This window comes from Grampus griseus (assembly GCF_964374135.1).
Source record: "Grampus griseus genome assembly, chromosome: 10".
Lineage (NCBI taxonomy): Eukaryota > Metazoa > Chordata > Mammalia > Artiodactyla > Delphinidae > Grampus > Grampus griseus.
This window is the reverse complement of record NC_139004.1, coordinates 10,354,232-10,375,079: the sequence shown is the minus strand read 5'-3', so window position 1 is coordinate 10,375,079 and position 20,848 is coordinate 10,354,232. Positions and strand designations below refer to the sequence as shown.

The following is a 20,848-nucleotide window of genomic DNA, read 5'->3' as shown; positions in this document are numbered from 1 at the left end:
TTTGATGTGTGTGTGTGGCAAGTGCAGTCCCCCTGGATCACCGGAAGTTGCAACAACCCTGTGATAGGCACTTTTCAAAGGTGGCCTGCAAGATCCCTGCCTTCTGGTATTCATGCCCTTGTGTCATCCCCTCCCCTTGAATGTGGGCTGGACCTAGTGACTTACTCTGAACAAACAGATTATGGCAAAAGCGTTGGGACGTCACTTCTGTGATGCGGTTACAAAAGACTGGGACCTCTGTTCCGCTGCTAGTGCTTTCTTGGCCTGCACATTTTGACGAAGCAAGCTGCCATGTTGGAGAGGCCTATGTGGCAAAGAACTGAGGGCCACTTCCGGCCAATAGCCAGCAAGGAACCGAGGCCCTTAGACCAATGGTCTCCAGAAACAGAATCCAATCCTCCAGAAACAACCACGTAAGTGAGCTTAGAAGTGGATCCTTCCTCAGTCAAGTCTGGAGATAACTTTAGCCCCAGCTGACACCTTGAATGCCCATGAGGTTTCTGAGTCACAGAAACTGTATGATAATAAATGTTGTTATTTTAAACCACTTAGTTTGGGGGTAATTTGTTCAGCAGCAATGGATATAGACAGTACTACAGACGGCACACTACAGACGGCACACTCTGCCATCCCATTTTCCAGTACCTAGGAGGATACTCTCATGGACACTTACTGAAACTGGCTGGCCAGTGTCTGCACCTCTTTCCTAGTACTGGAAAATCCTTGACTGAGAGCATCAGTGGCCACTGTCCCATTAGGGCAGTGTGTTCTAACTTCTTCATGTCACGCCAAGCATAGAAAATGAATGAGACGTGTAAAGCGCTCTATGAACGCACGGGGCTGCTCACTGCCAGAAGGGACCACAGGCTCTAGCCACTCCAGGCCCACCCTGAGCTGAAGGTCTCAATAACTCAGTACCTCTATAAGCTGGGGATATCTGCTCACTGGCGGCCCCTGGCATGAACATGCAACCTAGGCTTGGCCAACTTTGAAACATGAGTGAGTAGTAAAAAGACTGGAGGTCGGAAAGGTGACAGTCTAGGTGGTGGAGGTGGCATCTGATGGTGGCTGATGAGACCAGTGGTGGGGCCAGTCTATTTGTGCTGCCTGAACCCTTTTGGTCTTTGTTTTAGGCCTGGTTGTCTAGCCTTCTGGTCAATTCTGAGACCCACCAAATATCATTCCAATAAGTTGCTTCCACTTAAGAGAGCCAGAATTGGCTCCTAACTGTTCACTACTGAGAACCTCAGCAGATATGTGTGTATCAATATTACAGCAATACATGGGAAGGACTGAAAATATAGGTGCAAAAATGTTGTGGACAAGTTCAAGGCTGGTGGATTTTTATCATTTACATCTCTATGTAAAAGTCTAATATATTGGTAATAAAATTTTAATTATGTATTATAATTGCCCATTATAGAAACATTTTGTGATTTTCCTTCATGCCTTTTGCTAACAGCTTTGGCAGTGTAAATTATTGTATAGCCTTTTTCCAGTTAGAACATCAGAATCATTTTTCCATGTCTTCATTTTCAAGAGGGTATATAATATTTATTTCAGGCTGTGCTTGTGCAGGAGGCCTGGAAGGAGTGGGTAAGAAACTGGGCCCAATATCCACTAAGTGAAGAGAAAGGAGTGCCTTTTCTCTAATTAGTTGGCCCTGTCTTTTGGGGATTCCACTGCCCAGAGGGGATGCATTTAAAAAAAATTCAAACAAATTTCCTCTGTGTGCTCCTGATTCCGTTGAGTGGAATTTCGTCAACTAGTCCCTTCATGCTGGGCACTTAGTTTGCTTCCATATTTCATCTATCAGTACTATCTGTTGAAGCTTTTTAGGCCTAAATTTCTTCGACACTTCAGATTTGTAGTTGTGGCTCGTGGGCTCAGTAGTTGTGGCTCACGGGCTCTAGAGCACAGGCTCAGTAGTTGTGGCATACGGACGGCTTAGTTGCTCCACAGCATGTGGGATCTTCCCGGATCGGGGCTCAAACCCATGTCCCCTGCATTGGCAGGTGGATTCTAAACCACTGCGCCACCAGGGAAGCCCAATGTCAAGATACTTTTATTCTCTCTGCCTTTCCTAGGATATGTAAAGTTCTAAATGGTTTTTCAGTGTGCTGACAGAAGAAAGTACACCGTCATAAATAAAACCTTGGTGACTATTTCAAGAAAGTTTGATGAGACTTGGAGCCCATTTATTCTACCTTGGCTAGCCAACATTTAAATAGAGCTTGGTTTACATTTAACTCGTTACTGTAATATAAATGACAGGCTTAGAACAATTTACATACAATGACATCATGTAATTTAAAGTGCAGTGGCTTGAAAAAAGTCATCAAGCAGCAGGTTAGAATTATCGGACATTTTTATTAAAGAACAACAGGGCATCTAGTTGCTGGGTAATTGAGGGAGAAATTAGACTAAATGACTATTAGCTCTGGCCAGCCGTTGAGGGCCTTCAATTAAATCACCATTTACCTACCCTCTTCAAGACAAAATAATTCTCTATTCAGCAAAGAACACTCCTTGCTTATTTGGCCAAACAATTAGCACCATAATATCTTTGGAAGCAAACAAAATACCAATTTGTATGGTGTAGATTACACGTGTAAAGCTCGATTTTGCCAGCTAAGGAAACGATAACCTAAACAAAGAGATGTGATGAAAACAAAATAGTAATGTTAGGACGGGTCAGAGAGCAACACTTGGCGAGTTGTGCCCAATTAGTCGACCAAGCAAAGCACTGTTGGGAATTGCAAAGTAGGAAGTCCTATTTTTGACTCTGCTGACCTCAGTGAATATTTCCTTGTTTTCAAAATGGTCATAATTCTTTGCTACGTAACAAAGAGGCCTGTTACGAAAACGAAGGAGTCTCTAAAATGTTTTGACGCCTCCAGAAGCCCTGCGTAAATACACCTTGTATTCGTACGGTTCGTGTTCCTGCTCTTTGATGAGATGCCAGTCTTTATTAGCATTCCTAATAAATTAGTGACACCTTCTGCCACCCTGGGTTCACTTTAAGTCCTCATAAAATTACTTAACAAAATGCTCCCTGTTTTAAGTGGGAGACTTTCCCTTCAGAAATGGTTATGAAGTATGCAGAGCAGTTGGTTCCTTAAGAGGGAGACGGCAAACAGGGACCTGTACTGGTGCAGGAGCTGGAGCCCGAGCAGCCCGTGGGCGCCGCCCGGACAGCTCGCCCCGGGGACCCAATTTGGGAGCCGGGAGCCGGAGCCGCCCCGCTCGTCCCTGGGGCCCGCAGACCGGACTCGCGGCGGCCCCAACGGGGCTCGATTACTTTCGCCTGGGCGAGAAGCGGGCCCCGCCGCGCCAGCGGGAACCCTACGGTTGGGGAGGTGGGGCGACGACAACAAAAAGAAGTAAAGTAGGAGGAGATTCTCCCGGGGAGGGCCCGGGCGAGCGGGGCGAGGCGGCGGGCTCCCGGCAGAGGCGGGGACCCCAGCATCCGGTCCGCGAACGGCTGGCGGACCTGGGCAAAGGCGGAGTCCGCGCGGGGCCACCCGCCTCCCTAGTGCGGTCTCCCGGCGCCGGGACCCCCACGGGCCCGCCCTCCGCCGCCCGCACGGCCCCGCCCCCCGCTCGGCCCCGCCCCTCGCGCCGAGCTCGCCCCTCCGGCCCCGCCCCTTCGCCCAGCACCGCCCGCGCGCAGCGTCTCGCGCCGGCCCGGCCCGCCCGCCGGGAAACAGCCGCGAGAGTAGCGGCCGCGGCTGCTGCCACCGCGCCTTCTCTTCCCGCGCCCCCGCCTCGCCCCCGCCCTCAGCGCCTCGTCCCGGGCCAGCGCCCGCGCTCCGGCCAGCGTTCTCTCGGGACCTCCCCGGGCCTGGCGCCCACTCCCCCGGCTCCGAGCCCCCCAACCGTCGTGCTTTCTCCCTCTCGGCGCGCGGCCCGCCGCCTGCTTCCGGGGCGGGCGGACTGGGCGCCTGGTGCCGGCGGCCGCAGCGACAGCGCCCCCGGGAAGCGGAGGAGGAAGGAGAGAAGAGGTGGAGGTGGCCGCAGGCTGAGTCGCGGCCGGGATGTCCGGGCAGCCGCCGCCGCAGCAGCAACAACAGCAGCAGCAGCTGCCGGCGCCACCGCCGGCGGCCGTGGCCCCAGTGTCCGGAGTCGTCCTGCCGGCGCCCCCGGCCGTCAGCGCTGGCTCCTCTCCGGCCGGCTCGCCCGGCGGCGCGGGCGGCGGTGGCGGCTTAGGGGCCGCGGCGGCCGCCCTGCTCCTCCACCCGCCGCCGCCGCCGCCGCCGCCCCCGGCCACCGCGGCCCCGCCGCCGCCGCCGCCGCCGCCCCCGCCGCCGCCGCCCCCGCCCCCGCAGCCCGCCTCGGCGGCCGCCCCCGCCACCGCGCCCCCTGCGCCCCCGGGTCTTGCCGCGGGCCCCGGCCCGGCCGGAGGCGGCCCGGCCCCGGCCGTGGCGGCGGGCAGCAGTGCTGCGGCCCCCTTCCCGCACGGGGACTCGGCCCTGAACGAGCAGGAGAAGGAGCTGCAGCGGCGGCTGAAGCGCCTCTACCCGGCCGTGGACGAGCAGGAGACGCCGCTGCCTCGGTCCTGGAGCCCGAAGGACAAGTTCAGCTACATCGGCCTGTCTCAGAATAACCTGCGGGTGCACTACAAAGGTACTGGGCGTGTGTCCTGCGGTGGGAGTGGGGCCGCAGACCCTCGGGCCGCCCCCGCCCTCCCGGGGCCGGGTGTCCTCGGAGGGGACTCGCCGCCGGCTCTGGTGCTCCCAGGGTGGGATTGGGGTCGCGGGGAGAGGTGCGAGGGAAAGCAGGCGATTCTGGGAAGGGAAAGGTGAGTATAATGGTCCTGGGTAGAATGGAGCTGGTAATCCCAGGCCAGGAGCAGGACACCTCGGGGGAATCCAGGATGACAGGACATAACTCGCTTTCTGATTTCCCTTTGAGATAAATCGTAGGGCTGGGATGGAGGAATCTATGGGCTCGGAGTTGGGTTACATTGTTCTCCAGGTGGTGTTGGGTCAGGCGCTCTCCTCTTACGTGGGGGGAAGAGAGGCACGATTCTGAGGGATAATTTCTAATTAAGGGAGATCAGGGATGTATAGGGGGAGGAGTAATCAGTGGAGGATTTTGCCCCAAATTAAGCTAGAGATTGTCTAGGGGAACACACGGGCCGGGGCCCCAAGTTTGCCGTCAGTGTATCTTGCTAAAAGCAACTGGAGGGTGCGAGAGGTGAAACCTCAGGAGTACGTGTTTTCTTAGGGGAGCAGTAACCTACCACGACTGATTGGATATGCCCTGTATTTATATGTTGGCATTATGAAAGTCTCGTTGAAAACAGGGATTTGTTAAAAACGTTATTTAGCATTTTAAAGAAAATTGGCTCCTATTTTCCACCTGCAGTTAAAAAAAAAAGCCTTAGGCTAGTGCTCTCCTCCTCCTCCCTCACCTACCTCTCCTATGTTAAAACAAAGCTTTAAGCAGATCAGTTGTATATAAAATTATAAATTGCTCTGGGAGTTTTTGAAATGTAGCCCACATTAATAACACGCATCAAATTTACTTATCTGGGGGAAAAAAATCAATCCAATGTGTCAGTCTATCTGGAAACAAATCCAGTTTTTTAGGCCCCAAACCTGCTGCTTTTACATTCAGAGCAGCCTCATTTTGATTGGCTTCAAAGGGAGGGTCTTTATCAGATCCTAGTGACATGGATATAGAGGGTATAAACAACCATTGTGGTGAAATTCTTAAAGTTTACTGGACTGAAATTTGAGAAGAACCTTGATAAATAAGTTACTATTTAATCAGGAACGAGAATGGCCACCGAAGTCTTCCAAATGATTTGGCTGCAAAGAATAACGCACAAAAATAGGCCTTGTTGAATATTCCTTCCTTTTATCCATAGATCCAGAGAAGTACTTTCAATTTTAAATGTTATGCTTCTTAATCTAAGTGGCTGAAATTTTCCAAATATTGGACCTTTGGTTTTTCTTAAGTTAGGACATTTTGTTAATATCCTGTGAAGGCTGTTGTTTAATTTTGTGTTTTAATTTGTGTGAACAGTGCTATGTATGAAGTGTTTACTTCTGATCTGGCTACCAGAATGCTTTTTGTCAGACTCCACAAAACTTTACTTTAAATTTTATGGTTGATGGTTGATAGTTGGCTTATAAAATCAGAGGGAGTAGATATAAGAGATTATTGAACAAAGAATTCTAGCTTTCCGAGTCCTGCCATCATTTGTGATTTTAGGCATGTTACCAGACAGGGTCTCAGTTTCTTCCTCTGAGTGATGAGGGAGTTGAGCTGGGTGTTGGTAAGGAGATTTCCAGCTCTGAATTTCCATATCTAAGATCTGTGATTATAGTCTATTTAGCACTGTAACATGCCTTGACTAGTTTTACTAACTACTTTTACATAAAATTGATGATTTGGGTCACGCAAAAGTGCAGCTTATGTGAAATTGGTTGGAGTTTGGAATATTTATGACACTGCTGTCTCAGTTATTTTTCCTCTTGGCCTCTTTATTACTTTCTGTTGTGTAATACTAAGATTCACTTTCTGGAAACTTCACTCTTTTGTAAACATAAACCATTATTTCTGGAAGAACAGATTTTGCTGTTTGTCATTCTTTTTCTTTCCTCTCGCTTTTTTCTATCTCCCCTTTGTCTCTCCCTTCCCCCTTGTCACAAACACGGGCCCTTTTTCCCCTTCTACTGCCTCTTCCTCGTCTTGTTATTTTAATATGTGCCTGTGTGTTTTTCCTGTTGTTTTTCTGTGTGCCTTCAGAGTGGACCACACCAGAAGTTACTGGGCATCTAAGCAAGGGGGAAGTGTCTTAGGTAGTGGTAAGCAAATTTGAAGTCAGAAAATAACATTAAAAACTATTGTTCTTAAAGTATTTTTGCATATTACAGAATTTCAAAAGATTGATGATAATTATTTTCCATATGATGAGGATTTTTCTTACCTTTGAAATATAAATTTCTTTTGGTCTGAACGTATTCTGTTTTGAAGATGTTATTCTTCTAAATTGGAGTTACTCTTTTGGAAACAGTGGGGTTCCTTAAATGATTTGAAGGGATTAATGTTAAACAGTGTCAGCCATACAGACCAAGTTGATTGGATTGCAGAGGAATTGGGTGTGTTTACTACCTGTTAAAAATTTTTAGAAGTCTTTTTGCTTAGCAGTCACACACCAACTGTTGAAATCCTCAAGCATGGCCCCTATTGTTTTTGAAATTCTTGTCAGCTTTGAATAAGTATAAATGTGACAAGTTTAGACCTAGTTATAATGATCACTTTATTCCAATTTAAAGCATTTTAATGAATGTGACAATGGGTTTGATTAGTCTAAATGTTTCAGTTACAGGTTGCATTTTTATATTTGTGAAATTACCACGATTTGTTTACTTTGCCAAGCGTTTTGATACATACACTCAGGAGCATGTTAGTGAATTTGCATAAGATGGTGGAATTCTCATTTAAGACGAGAAAAAGTGGGAGCACCTGGAAGTTAGAGCTTCCCAGTCACAAGTAAGCCAGGATTGGAAACTAATTTTCATTGATTTTAGATTTAGTGTTCTTTCCACCACACTGTATTGCCTATTTTAATTTGTATGAGACTTAATTATCTCAAGTAGTTAAAATCCAGTGATCACATTTATAACTTTTTGAAGAATAGTTGACTTTGAAGAATAGTTGATGTTGAAAGTACTTCCTCTGGGGAAAGTGCTACCTGGAGCACACTAATGCCATGGAAAAGTCCAGACGCTTTGATTATACTGATTTAGGGCAGCTTAGAAGAAATGTAAGATAAGTGAAAGTTGGGAATGATAGGAAGAAATGAATAGTGAACTGCACCTTCTAACTGAAGTATTATTAACAGTGACCAAATCGGTTGAACTTTTGGTATGCCCAGCTCCCCTCCCCCTCCGTATCACCAGTCACTAGGCCTTTAACGTGTCCTCAGTTTAACTGCTTATCTAATTTCTTGCATGTAGAATAAGTATCTCAACACATATTTGCTTGCTTACCAATAGAAATGTCTTTAGAGATTTATGGGAGGTGATACAAAAATGTGCTTCAAAATCAAGGAATTTAAAAACCAAGCTTTCCCAGGGATCCCTTTGCCAAAATTGAGCTTTAAGAATGCTAGTTATAACTGCAAGGATTAAGTGATTCTAATAATCATATTGAACAGAAGTAGACAATAGTAATGATTTTTTTTTGGTAATGATTTATTGAGCAATTGCTGTAGGGCAGATATTCTTCTAGACAATTTGTATATATACCTTACTCTCTATTTATTCATTTTGTTTATTCAGCAAGCTTTTAGTGAGTGTTTACTTTGTGCCAGGTTCTGGATACTCAAAGGTGAATAAGACACTGTTTTTGAATTCGAAGAGCTCAAAGGACATCAAGCAGTGTGTGTAGTAGGGAAGTGTCATAGAGTACTGTGGAAGATGGGGGAGCATCTGCTGCAGGCTGCCCTTGTCAGGGGTGAAGTTGGTGGGACAGGGAAAGCTTCTTGAAGGGGATGAGGCCAGCGGTCAGTCTTGAAAGATGAGTATGATATAGGGGAGGAGGGGCTGGGCATTACAAGGGAAAAAGCATAAACAAAAGCATAGAGGAGAGAATTATTCTATATGTTTGGATCTACAAGCAATATGGGGTTGTTGGAATTTAAGTGTGTGACAAGGTACAGCTGGGAAAAGATCATGCGGGGCCTTATAGAATATTTTATCGAGCTTGGATCTTATTCTGTAGGAGACAAAGAATCATCTAAGGATTTTAAGTAGGAAGTGACTGGCTCATTTTCATCTTTGTCGGATTATACAACTAATTGGGAGGTGGACTCAAGGACACAAGCCTGGAAATAGCAGACTCATTTAGAAGGCTGTTGCAAACCACATAAGAAATAAGGACCTGAACTGGTCAGTGGTGGGGGCAGAGAAGAGCAGACATATCTGTGATCTGTGCTGAAGTAAATCTGACTGGATATGATGGAATGATGGAGAAATCAAGGCTGATGCTGGGTTTCCAGCCCTGTTAGGTTTTTGCAGTGAACCGTGAAGCAAATAATTATCGCAAGGAAGTATTACAGTACACTTAGAGGTAAGTGAAAATGGCAATCTTAGCCATGTGATCTGACCATGTAAACCAGAAGAAGCCAAAGAAATAGCGTTGGAGAAAGAACAGAAAGAGGTCTTCTGGAGTTAGGGTGGCTCTGTGTCATCACCACAGCTGGAGTTCCTGATTTGTCACTTTATTCTAATGTTCAGATGATTCAGCTACAGTGCTAGTTTCTGGTGGTTTTCTGTTCTTTTCCCTACTAACTGGTTTATCCTTTTTCCTATTTTAAACTCCCAAGAGACTCAGCAGATTGGCCTAGCTAGTTGCCGTCTTTCTTAGTTGGGCAGAGCTTTTCATTCTGTGCTGTGGAGTGAATTGGTGGCCTTCCCATAGATGCTGACCTGTGTTGAATCAGCTGTAGGGGTGTGAGGGTTGTTATGAAATACAAAATGTCCTCCTGGTGGAAGGACAGTGTGGACCCCACTCCTCTCAGTAGGGACAGTGTGGGGGTCAGTTTCTCCTAGGAGGGGCTGAACCTGGAGGAGAGGCTGAGGTCATGACTGACCTGGGAGTCGCCTGTAGCTGGTAGTTGAAACTCAGAGTGTGAGAGAGAGTGAGTAAAGTGAGAAGAGCAGTGGGCCAAAGATGGAACCTTGAGCAAGACCAACATTAAAAGACTGCAGGGAGCCCAAGAAGGAGTAGTTAAGAGGCACCTGGACAGCGGGGAGGGTGGTGTCACAGAAGCTGAGCAGAGGAGTGTCAGAAATGAGGAAGTGAACTTTCGTGTCAAATGCAACATATAGGTTTAGTGACTTAGGCACAGAAAAATTTCCACTGGATTTGGAAAGTAGTTTGTTGTGACCTTAGGTAGAACAGTGTGAATTGAGTGATGGGGGCAGAAATCAGGGTCAGTAGAAGGGACCAGGCAGAAAGTATAGTGAATATATGTTATTCTTGAGAAATATAGATGAGGAAAGAGATTAGTCAATACCTGGAGGAGAATGGAGGTTAGGGCAGCTGTGGGTTTTTGGTTTTTTTTTAATGATTGATATTGGAGTTATGTTGTATCTGGAGATTAGCTTATAACATCAGCATGTAAGATGAAAATCCACATACTTAAAATTATCCCTAGAAAACCCTTTGGAAGGTACTGTGTTAGAAACTATTGTATCATTTCTAAGTAGGCCTAGTTTTAGTTTGGCTGCGTGGGTAAAACTGAAGTGACGTAAGTTAGATGACAGTATGATGTTAGTGCAAGGTATGGAGTCTCAATAAGTGTCTACAGAATTTAATGTGTTTTAACAAATAAGATAAATAGTACCAATACTTGGTTTTATTACCTTAAAGTTAAAAAAAAAAGTTCATTATACTAACCACCAACTCCAGTGCATTATTGACAATGATTTATAACACAGAGACATATAATTTTGTGAGAAGGATATACATTTTTGGGACACTGTGCCCTTATAGATCGAAGGGAAGGAGAGTAAAGAGGGAAAGGATGAAAATACAAGCTTGGGAGGCTGACAGAGTAAGGACTTGGAGGGAGGAAGGTGGTTCAGAAGCTTAAGATGCTTGCCCTTGAAGAGGAGAGGAGTACGTACTGTTCCTTCGATAACAGTGGAAGAGGTGGACTGGTGTAGACAGACGAGTTAGTAATGCGTGAGAGGAGAGTAGAACGTAACCATATATATATGGCTGGTATATGGTATAATGTTGGAGTCCCATTTCAGTCCCGTTTTGTGATAGAGGAGGTGAGGTAGTTTGCTCACTGAATTCAGGTAGAGGACTTAAAGCCTAAAGTGAATGATGGAGATGTGGACCATCTTCATCTTTCTAAAGATTGCTGTGTGGTATTGATAACAGTGGAGAATGCCAGCTGACATCATTAGTTCACAGTGGTGACTGTTTGCAGGACGGTTGGACTTTATTCCGCAAAGGCCAGCTGCCCAGTGCAGGAATAGGGAAGGTGGATTATAATGTTGATTTAAGGCTGTGGTTTTGCTGGCTGGGTTTGATGGAAGGATAGGCATATGAGGGAAATCAAGATATTTGGGAGCTTTTAAATAATTACCATGTATACCATCCTGGAAGAGGAAAGAGAAGAACAAACAAACAAGAAAGGGTTCAGTGCACTGGAGTTCCTTGACTTTTTTTTTTTTTGCGGTACTCGGGCCTCTCACCGTTGTGGCCTCTCCCGCCGCGGAGCACAGGCCCCGGACGCGCAGGCCCAGCGGCCATGGCTCACGGGCCCAGCCACTCTGCGGCATGTGGGATCTTCCCGGACCGGGGCACGAACCTGCGTTCCCTGCATCAGCAGGTGGACCCTCAACCACTGCGCCACCAGGGAAGCCCTGGAGTTCCTTGAATTTTGAAGTGCAGAGTGAATTCTTTAGACAGGGGAGAGGATAGGGGGGTGTGTCCTAGGGGAAGATGTCGGTATTTCCACTGTAATGCCAAAATTGTGTTGCTGGAAAAACTTAATGTTTTTCACAGAATTGCGCACTAAAAGTAACAGGGCTTATGGGAAAAATAGGGCTGGGGCAGACCACTTAAAACCTATGGAACTTTGTAACCAGAGCACTACAGAAATAACAGTCCTAATAAAATACAAGCCCAGTTAAATTTCCACTCCCATGTGTGCCCAACATCACAGGCTGCTGATCCTTCACAGCCTTCAACCCTGGGGTTTGGTCTTCCTTGTTAGAGATGTAAGTTCTTGACAGCTGTTTAATCAAAAATAAAAATCTGATTCAGGGTTTAGCTCTTTTCACCTTTTTTTTTTTTTTTTAAAGCAATTGGAAATGCTTAGCTTTAGCTATTAGAATGGCTAAAATCCAAAGAAAGCCTGGCCACGACAACTGCTGGTGAGGGTGCAGAGAGCAACAGGAACTCTCATACTCTGCTGGTGGGGGTGCAAAATGATACAGCCACTTTGGAAGATGGTTTGGCAGTCTCTACCAAAGCTAAACATAGTTTACCATATGATCCAGCAGTTGAGTTCCTAGGTGTTTACCCAACTGGTTTGAAAACTTACGCCCATACAAAAACCTGCATGTAAATGTTCATAACGGCTTTTCTCATAATCACCAAAACAGGAAACAACCAAGATGTCTCTCAGTAGGTGAATGGATAAACTGCAGTACATCCATACAATAGAATATTATTCAGTGATAAAAAAGAAATGAGCTATCTATCCACACAGAGACACATATGGATCTTAAATGCATATTGCTGAGTGAAAGACTCCAGTCTGAAAAGATAACATACTGTATGATCTCAGTGATATGATATTCTGGAAAAGCAAAACTATAGAGCTAGGAAAAAGATGAGTGGTTGTCAGGGGCTTGAGGGGATGGAGAGAGGGCGAGTGAGGCGAAGAACAGGATGTTTTAGGTCAATGAAAGTATTCTGTATGATGCTGTAATTGTGGCTGCATGACACTGTGTGCTCATCAAACCCTCAGAATTTTAGGACATAAAGAGTGAACCTTAATAGGTACATATTTTTTAGAAAGTCACTTGGTGGGGGGGAATCCCAGTGTAGAATGTAGCATGTGACAAAACAGTGTAACTATATTACAAATATATGAAGCAATCTCAGAAGAGGAGGGAAAAGGCACTGACCTAAATAAGTAACTGGAAATCAGTGGAGTCTGTAAAACTAAAGGTAAAAGAAACTATATAAGCACTGAATTCTTGTTGATAAGTTGCATCCCAGGGGGATATGAGTTAACAATTCTGATACTGCTGTCCATGTATACTAGAACTTAACAGTTAAATCAGTGGATGGTGCACAGTGGGAGCTGGGTTTCTCACCACTGGAGTGGTTAGAATGATCCACATGGTAATGGATTAGAGCCGGAGACAGTAGTATGAACTCATGTTCAGTTTAATATGTACACAGATGATTAAATAAAAAGCACAGATGTGTGTATATACAGGGGTTTAGTGTACACACATATATTTCTTCGCTCTTGTCAATGAGAGGGCCTAAAAGCAATGACACCCCAGTAACTGTGAGCATACCTAGTACCTAGATCTTGGATTCTAATGCCATTTGCCCATAAAAGGAGCCAGGACCCCTTGGAGAAATGGCTGATTCTAGGACTAGGGTAGGAAATGCACAAAATGAGCTTCCAGCATCTTGTAGTGCCAGAAAGTAACGAAAACAAGAAACACATAATGGAGGTATGTCAGAGCGCCAGAGCAGGCAACTGAAAAAGCTCCCAGTGGCTAAACGGGGAACAGTTTGAGCAACAAAAGAAATGAACTAGTCTTGAATTATAACCCAAAGTATAAAATAAATATGCATGAGATGCATGAGTCCATACTGATATAAACAAAGAGGAAGTATCTTAGCTTTTTTTGATCTGTACTGCACTTGAATTTTCCCCAGATGGGTTAATACAGTGGCAGGTATAGCAGTTCCTGAAGCCACCAAACACTGGGCACAATAGGAATGCACTTCTGGAGGAATCCCAGCTTTTTTGACTTAGGGCCTCTGTTTATTGCTAAAATTTTCTCTTTAATTCATTAATGTACTGGGAAAAGCTATGTTATGAGCTGAGTGACTTCTTTATTATGCTGATATCATTGCCATGTTTATCAAGTGCATGTGGGCTAATTTGTATTCAAGAAATGTGCTTTGTAGCAAAACAGACTTTACTGCAATTTAATATTTCTGAGGTGGAGTAGTTTCAGGTGATGTCAGCATCCAGAGTGTGGCTCCAGGAAGAATGATTGAAATTAGAATGGAAGTCAGTGGGAATAAAGAGGTCTGGGAATTAAAATGCGGAAACAATAAAATAATCAAAATTAAGTGTTAACATGTGTTAATGTTGTGTGGCGGGCATATAAAAAAGGTTAGACCGAGTCAGAGAGACTAGAGAAAGAATAATTGAGGAAGTAAAACTTGAACTAAGATAGAAGGGCTGAGGAGGACCTGGCCAGTCTGAGAAGGAAGGGTACACAGCTTTCCAGTTAGAGGGAGTAGCTTGGGCACGGCCTGGCCTGGCCAGTGTGGCTGGAGCAGAAAGGAGGAGGTGGAAAATGCAGAGGGAGGGCAAGATCAAACAAGGTTTTCTGGAAGTTTATCTTTTTCTAGGCTGAATGGGAAGGAGTGTTAGTTGTCTTGAGGGCTAGTGGTACAAGGAAGGCTGATTTATATTTTCAGAACGGCACTTGGCTGCAGGTTGGAGAGTGGAGGGGTCTGGGGGAAGGCTTTATTCAAACCCGTTCTGTTTCAGTTAAATGCAGTCAACAGACTGAATAGGAGGAGGTGACCTTGCTAGTCTTAGAGTCCTGAAGCAGTACATGTATTTTCTTCTTGAACCATCTAGAAAACACTTAACATTGAAGACTGTGGTTTTAAAAATGTACACTTTGGTAGTGTGAGGGTTGTACTTTGGTCACCACAGAATTGAAGGTAATAAACTTCCTGCTGATGAACATTATTAGAAATAGGCTCTTCACTCTGATATTAATATCTTATATCTCAACTTTTTCTTGAGTCTTTACATCTTAAGGTTAATTTTAAAATGGAACAAATCCTTTTAACATTTACAGAATTTTTCTATAGTGTCTTGGTAGAGCATAATGAATATACTAAAACCTTGAAGATTTATGACTCTGTAGTTCTTTACAGTTATTTTTGCATAGTGGTAAGATGTAGGGGATTTTAAATCAGACATAGATTAAATGCACGATTCTACCAATTTTGGGCAAGTTATATAATCTCTGTAAGAATTTCTCCATTTTTAGAAATGAGGTTAAATTATACCTATTTCACAGATGTCGAATGAGAAAAATCTATACAGAAGCACCTAGTACTTTGAGAGATTGTTTACTCTCAAATATTAGTTTTCTTTCTCTTTTCCCACAAAAGTAGCTAGAATAGGAGGTGGGAATACATGTGAAGTGATCCCAGAACGTTCCATGTAACTATATCTTTCCTGTGGGTTCAGAGCTCGCACTGGATCAGGCTTCTTGAATTTAAATCCCAGCACAAATCCTGGTTTGGGATTCTCACCCAGCAGTACGACCTGAGTTTCTTTATCTGCCCTTGGCTTCCTCAACTATGAAATGATAATAAATAGTACCTACTTCATAAGTTGTTTTGAATGTGAAATGAGTTAATAAATACAGTGCTTTTATTTATCATTTTAAAAATTGAAGTACAGTTAATTTACAATGTTGTGTTAGTGTCAGATGTACAGCATAGTGATTCAGTTATACATACATACATATACATTTTTTTCAGATTCTTTTCCATTGTAGGTTATTACAAGATATTGAATATAGTTTCCTGTGCTATATAGTAGGTCCTTGTTATTTATCTGTTTTTTTTTTTTTTTAATGATCCATATAGCATTCTTATTTTTCTATTTCTATGAATACCAGCTACTTTCAGAGCATATTATCATTAACTTCTGAACCTCTTCTTTTTTTTAATTAATAATTAATTTATTTATTTATCCTTGGCTGTGTTGGGTCTTCGTTTCTGTGCGAGGGCTTTCTCTAGTTGTGGCAAGCAGAGGCCACTCTTCATCGCGGTGCGCGGGCCTCTCACTATCGTGGCCTCTCGTTGCAGAGCACAGGTTCCAGACGCGCAGGCTCAGTAGTTGTGGCTCACGGGCCCAGTTGCTCCGCGGCATGTGGGATCTTCCCAGAGCAGGGCTCGAACCCGTGTCCCCTGCATTGGCAGGCAGATTCTCAACCACTGTGCCACCAGGGAAGCCCTTATCTGTTTTTTGTATAGTAGTGTGTATATGTTAATCCCAAACTCCTAATTTGTCCACCCTGCCCACCCCCCCATCACCCTTTGGTAACCATAAGTTTGTTTTCTCTGTCAGTACAGTGCTTTTAGAATGGTGCCTTTCACATAGTATTAAATGTATGTCAACTGTTATCACTTACTATTATTAAGTATACTTTGAGATTCCCTTATCCCTAAAAGTTTTGGTCACTTCTCTTCAGAAAAACCAAAACCAAAAATAAGGGCTAGTTGATTTAGGATTCCTGGGTTAATTGGGGTTTTCTTTAGATTTATTTTTAACTGTCTAAATTTTAAAAATGCTTTTAGTTTACATGACCTTTTCCCAGGCAGCCAATTATTTGAACATAATGTTACCGAAAAATATATTTTGCTGAAACCATAATTTATTAAATGTCTGTTTTTAAAAAGTGATTAGTGTATCATTCTGCAGATTTATGCCATTACTTTCTTCTGCTTAGCTCCATGTAAATACTACCTACATATATTAAAGCAGTTTTATCAGCATTTGTACATTGCTGCTTCCATTTTTATCTTTCTAGCCAAGTTTATCACCTCTCAGTGTTCATCCTGCTGAGACATATACTTAAGACATCTATGAATGGTAATAGAGTGGCTGAGTTCATTTAGTTCCTTTTAGGCCATGTGAACATGTGCTAATTTGCATTGCAAGTGTAAACTTAACTGTTTAATGGTAGGATACGCATTGATAATTTGACAGTGTATGGTAAGGGAAGATGTGATCTCATTGGTGTTTGATGGTTCTTGTATAAACAGGATATAATTTTTGACTGATAAGAGGTGTTTAGTTTTAAAACAGTCATGGTAAATTTGAGAAGGGGAGTTCTGCTACCCATGAAGGTAATGGTATAGTCTGACTGAAAGATTAATGACATAAGTTTGTATTGGGTGAAGCATATCTAACTAGAACACCTGAGTAATGATTTGGAGCATTGTTGCTCATACGGCCCTTTTCGGGATTGTGGAGTCTGTCTCACTCACTCTCTCTGAATACTTTCTGACATGCTACTTCAGCTTTATTCTTCTGGTGGTTTTATGGGCATATTTTCTCTTGCTCACGTGGTTTTATTCACATGCTAGCTTTCAACGTAATTTGTGTCTTGGGTGATGGACAGGGGAGGTGATCTTAGTGAATAAAACTCTGGGTTAGATTGAGGAATAGCTAATTTAACAATTTTAAAAGCCTTTATCTAACAGATTCCCTAAAGATGTCAGCATTAGTATGGTTATTATATTGCTTTCTTAAAAAAGAAAGAAAAGACAACGAGAGGTTAGATATGTTTCTCAGAAGGCTGTAATTGACCAAAGAAATTTTATGGATCAGCCTTTGGATAGAATTAATGATCAAAGATTAATGATTTTTTTTTTACATATTAAAATTTTTAATTTTTCTAAACACCAACAATGCAATTTTGCTAAAGTTACAATTTTGGAAAATTGACTGGCCTCAAGACCACTCCCAGGCTTTCTGTCAAGTGTATCTGTCTGTGTATCTGGTCTCTACCATCTCAGGGCTGTGTGCATTTCTCCCAGGACTTGGGGTGGAGTAAAGGTGGGTAGAGAAGATTTTCTAAAGGTCTCCTGGAGTATAGAGCCCAGGAGAGTCCTAAGTGAGGCCCTGGGCTCCTTGAATGCTGTGTATAGTAACCTCTCTCTGCCCTTGTCTCCCAAGCTCTCTTTTGCCTTCCTCAGGTTTGGTATCTGGGAGGTTTGATTTTCCAGAGGAAATTAAATATTTTTAAAAACTATTTATTGATTGATTGATTGCTGTGTTGGGTCTTTGTTTCTGTGCGAGGGCTTTCTCCAGTTGCGGCAAGCAGGGGCCGCTCTTCATCGGGGTGCGCGGGCCTCTCATTATCGCGGCCTCTCTTGTTGCAGAGTGCAGGCTCAGTAGTTATGGCTCACGGGCCTAGTGCTCTGCGGCATGTGGGATCTTCCCAGACCAGGACTCGAACCTGTGTCCCCTGCATTGGCAGGCAGACTCTCAACCACTGCGCCACCAGGGAAGCCCTTAAATATTTTTATGTCGAATTATATTACAATAAATATTACCAAATGCTTTCCTTTTACGTTGTTCCCCATCTAACTGTTAAGTTCAGGTAGTTGAAATGTGGATGATGAAATGAGTGAAACCATCAAAATCTATCCAAAGTTTGGATCTAACCAACAAAATTGTAAATTCTTAAAGTAAGAAAGCTGTTTTGCCAATTCAATCTAATTATAAAAATTTCACTTAAAAAAATAGTGTATGAGGGCTTCCCTGGTGGTGGGGTGGTAAAGAATCCATCTGCCAATGCAGTGGACACGGGTTCAAGCCCTGGTCTGGGAAGATCCCACATGCCGCGGAGCAGCTAAGCCCGTGTGCCACAACTACTGAGCCTGCGTGCCGCAACTATTGAAGCCCTGCTCACTGCAACTAGGGAAAGCCTGTGCACAGCAATGAAGACCCAACGCAGCCAAGAACAAAATAAATAAATTAAAAAAAATAGTGTATGATACAGGTGCTTCTCGTTTAAAAAGTTAGGCCATTTGGCAAAAAAGTGTTGTTTAGGAATTTGATAGATTATATGCAAATTTAGATCTAATAAAATTAATCATATTCTCATCTTGTTCTTAAAGTGTATCCTTTTGTCTCTTAAAAATACCGGCTACCTTAAAATACTTTATTTAATTTGCATAAAGGACTGCTAGGTTCACTGTGCTTAGATTCTGAAATTTTATCAAAACTAGTAATAGTGTGAAGAGTTCCATGTTTAACTTGGGCTGTTTTGCATATTGGATTAATTGTGATGATAAATGTGTTATTAAGTCTTTGATTATTTGTACTGATGAAAGCAGAAATGTGTATCTCATTCAAAAACCATATTGGTTCCTGAATTATTTGTTAAGATTTTCATTTGATTATCTCTCTTGATTTTTTTTTTTTCCTTCCTGTTCCTTATGCAGGTCATGGCAAAACCCCAAAAGATGCAGCTTCAGTTCGTGCCACGCATCCAATACCAGCAGCCTGTGGGATTTATTATTTTGAAGTAAAAATCGTCAGTAAGGGAAGAGATGGGTAAGTGTACATTTTGATGGGAAAATCGTTTGCTTACGGGTAATTATTTTTGCTTTGATTCATAACCGTTTATGATGTATTTGGAAAATTGGAATTTTTGGGAAATTTTGGTAATTGGAAAAGTGGAATATGAATATTCTAGTATAGCATGTTGTACCTGGCTCTGCTTAAATACTAGTTGAAGTTAACACTTGAGTTGGTGAAATTACCAGGTTTTTCTGGTAGGTTTGTCGTTAAAGTGGAGAATTGGAATAAAACAGTAGAGAGATAATGACTCATTTTCCATGCCTTTCTTACACTGCCATTTTCTGAATTCTGCTGAGAAATTAAATCTTCTCAAAGGTAATTAACCAAAACCAAAAGGTGATTCATAGATATTTTACAGGGATGGGGCCTCAGAATTTTAGGTTTAGATCAGGGAATTGTATGTTTGTATGCTCTCAGTTGGAGGCCATTCCCAAGTATTAGGATGTAGTTTAGAAGCTTCCAAATGAGAACTTCATGTAGGTGCTAGAACCAACTTTTATATCATTGCTTTTCAACTTGAGATCACTGGGTGTGTGTGTGTGTGTGTGTGTGTGTACACATCAGAGTCACTTAGGGGACTATTAAAAATATAGTAGTTTGGGTCTTACCCCAAAAGTTCCTTAATCAGTATTTTCAGATGTAGAGTTTGGAAGATAGGCATTTCGAGAAAGCTCCACAGGGAATTTCGGTGCATCCCTCTGATTGAGAGCTAATTACGTAGAATCATTGGATCTATCCTGTGGTATTTCCTGATAACTTCATTGTGGTATCAGAGATCCTTTAAAGCATCTATAGAGTCATTTGTGCAGCTACCAAGGTAAATTTATGGGGCTGTGTAAGTTTACCTGTACTTGAAGTGAGTCATTTAACCCCTCTTGGTGCTTCTTCTGTGTTTAATTGACAAAATAAGTATGTTCAGTAGATCATTCCTCTTTATTTGCTGAATATTCTCAATGTCAACAATACGGAAAGTACAAAGTGAAACCTTGGGTTCAACGATAACTTTTTAACTACCTTAGTTTTCCCAGGGTGATCGAGCCAAAGGTAAAATCAGAGAAGCCAACGATAAAGTGGTTGAGAGACCCCCAAATTGAAATAGGCACATGATTGTAACCATTTCTAACTCTACTGCTGTATACTCAGTAAGCCAGTTCTTTTATACTTCAAGTTATATCACCAACTCCATAATGCTGGTGTTGCTCAGGATAATTCCCAGGATTCTCTTTACCTTTCACTCTGCATATTGTATCTTTGCATGAGCTTGACCTTATATTTTCATGACTGCACATTCCCTGACGAGTCTCAAATCTAAAGCTACATCTCAGGTCATTCCCTTGAGCTCTAGACCAATATATCTGCCCAGATGTTTGTATTTGAATGTCCCACAGGCATTTAAATTTAGCTTGTTTAAAATCTTTTTCTCAGCCCTAGCTTGGTTAATGGTTACACTGTTGCTAGAAACTTGAGAATTTCTTGCCTTAAACTTTCTCTGTCCATTTCTACAGTTTCTGCCTGAGTCAGGTCTTGGTAATTTGTCCCCTAAATTACTGAGGTCTCCCAGTTGCTCCCTATTTTGCTCTCACTGCAGTGAGAGAGCAGTATAACTATTGCTCATGTCTTTCTAATACAGAACTCAGTTGTGTCTGTCCTTTCTTGAGATTATTTGGTACACCTGTTGCTTTGAGATTAAAATCTAAAGCTTCTTAGCAGGGTCCTTCATGATGTGACCTTTGTAATTTTTCAGTCTCATCTTTTTGTTGCCAGAATCCCTCATTATTTTTTTTTAAATTAGGTATATTTTACATGTAGTAAAACTTACCGTTTTTAGTGTGCAGGCCTGTGAGTTTTGACAGATGTGTACAGTCTTGTAACCATCACCACAATCAATATATAGAACAGTTCCATCACCCTGCAGAATTCCTC

The 20,848-nt window shown here is 43.0% G+C and overlaps 1 protein-coding gene across 1 annotated transcript in view; it reads left to right on the top strand.

Moving 5' to 3' along the window:
* Positions 1-4,037: 4,037 nt before the first annotated feature.
* RANBP9 (RAN binding protein 9) overlaps positions 4,038-20,848 on the top strand; it is a gene marked incomplete at its 5' end in the record, with an annotated part of 90,158 nt that continues 73,347 nt past the window's right edge. The window contains 2 exons of the mRNA XM_082664141.1: positions 4,038-4,626; positions 18,787-18,898. Of these exons, the coding sequence (XP_082520267.1) occupies positions 4,038-4,626; positions 18,787-18,898 (701 nt within the window). The remainder of the gene's footprint in view (positions 4,627-18,786; positions 18,899-20,848) is intronic.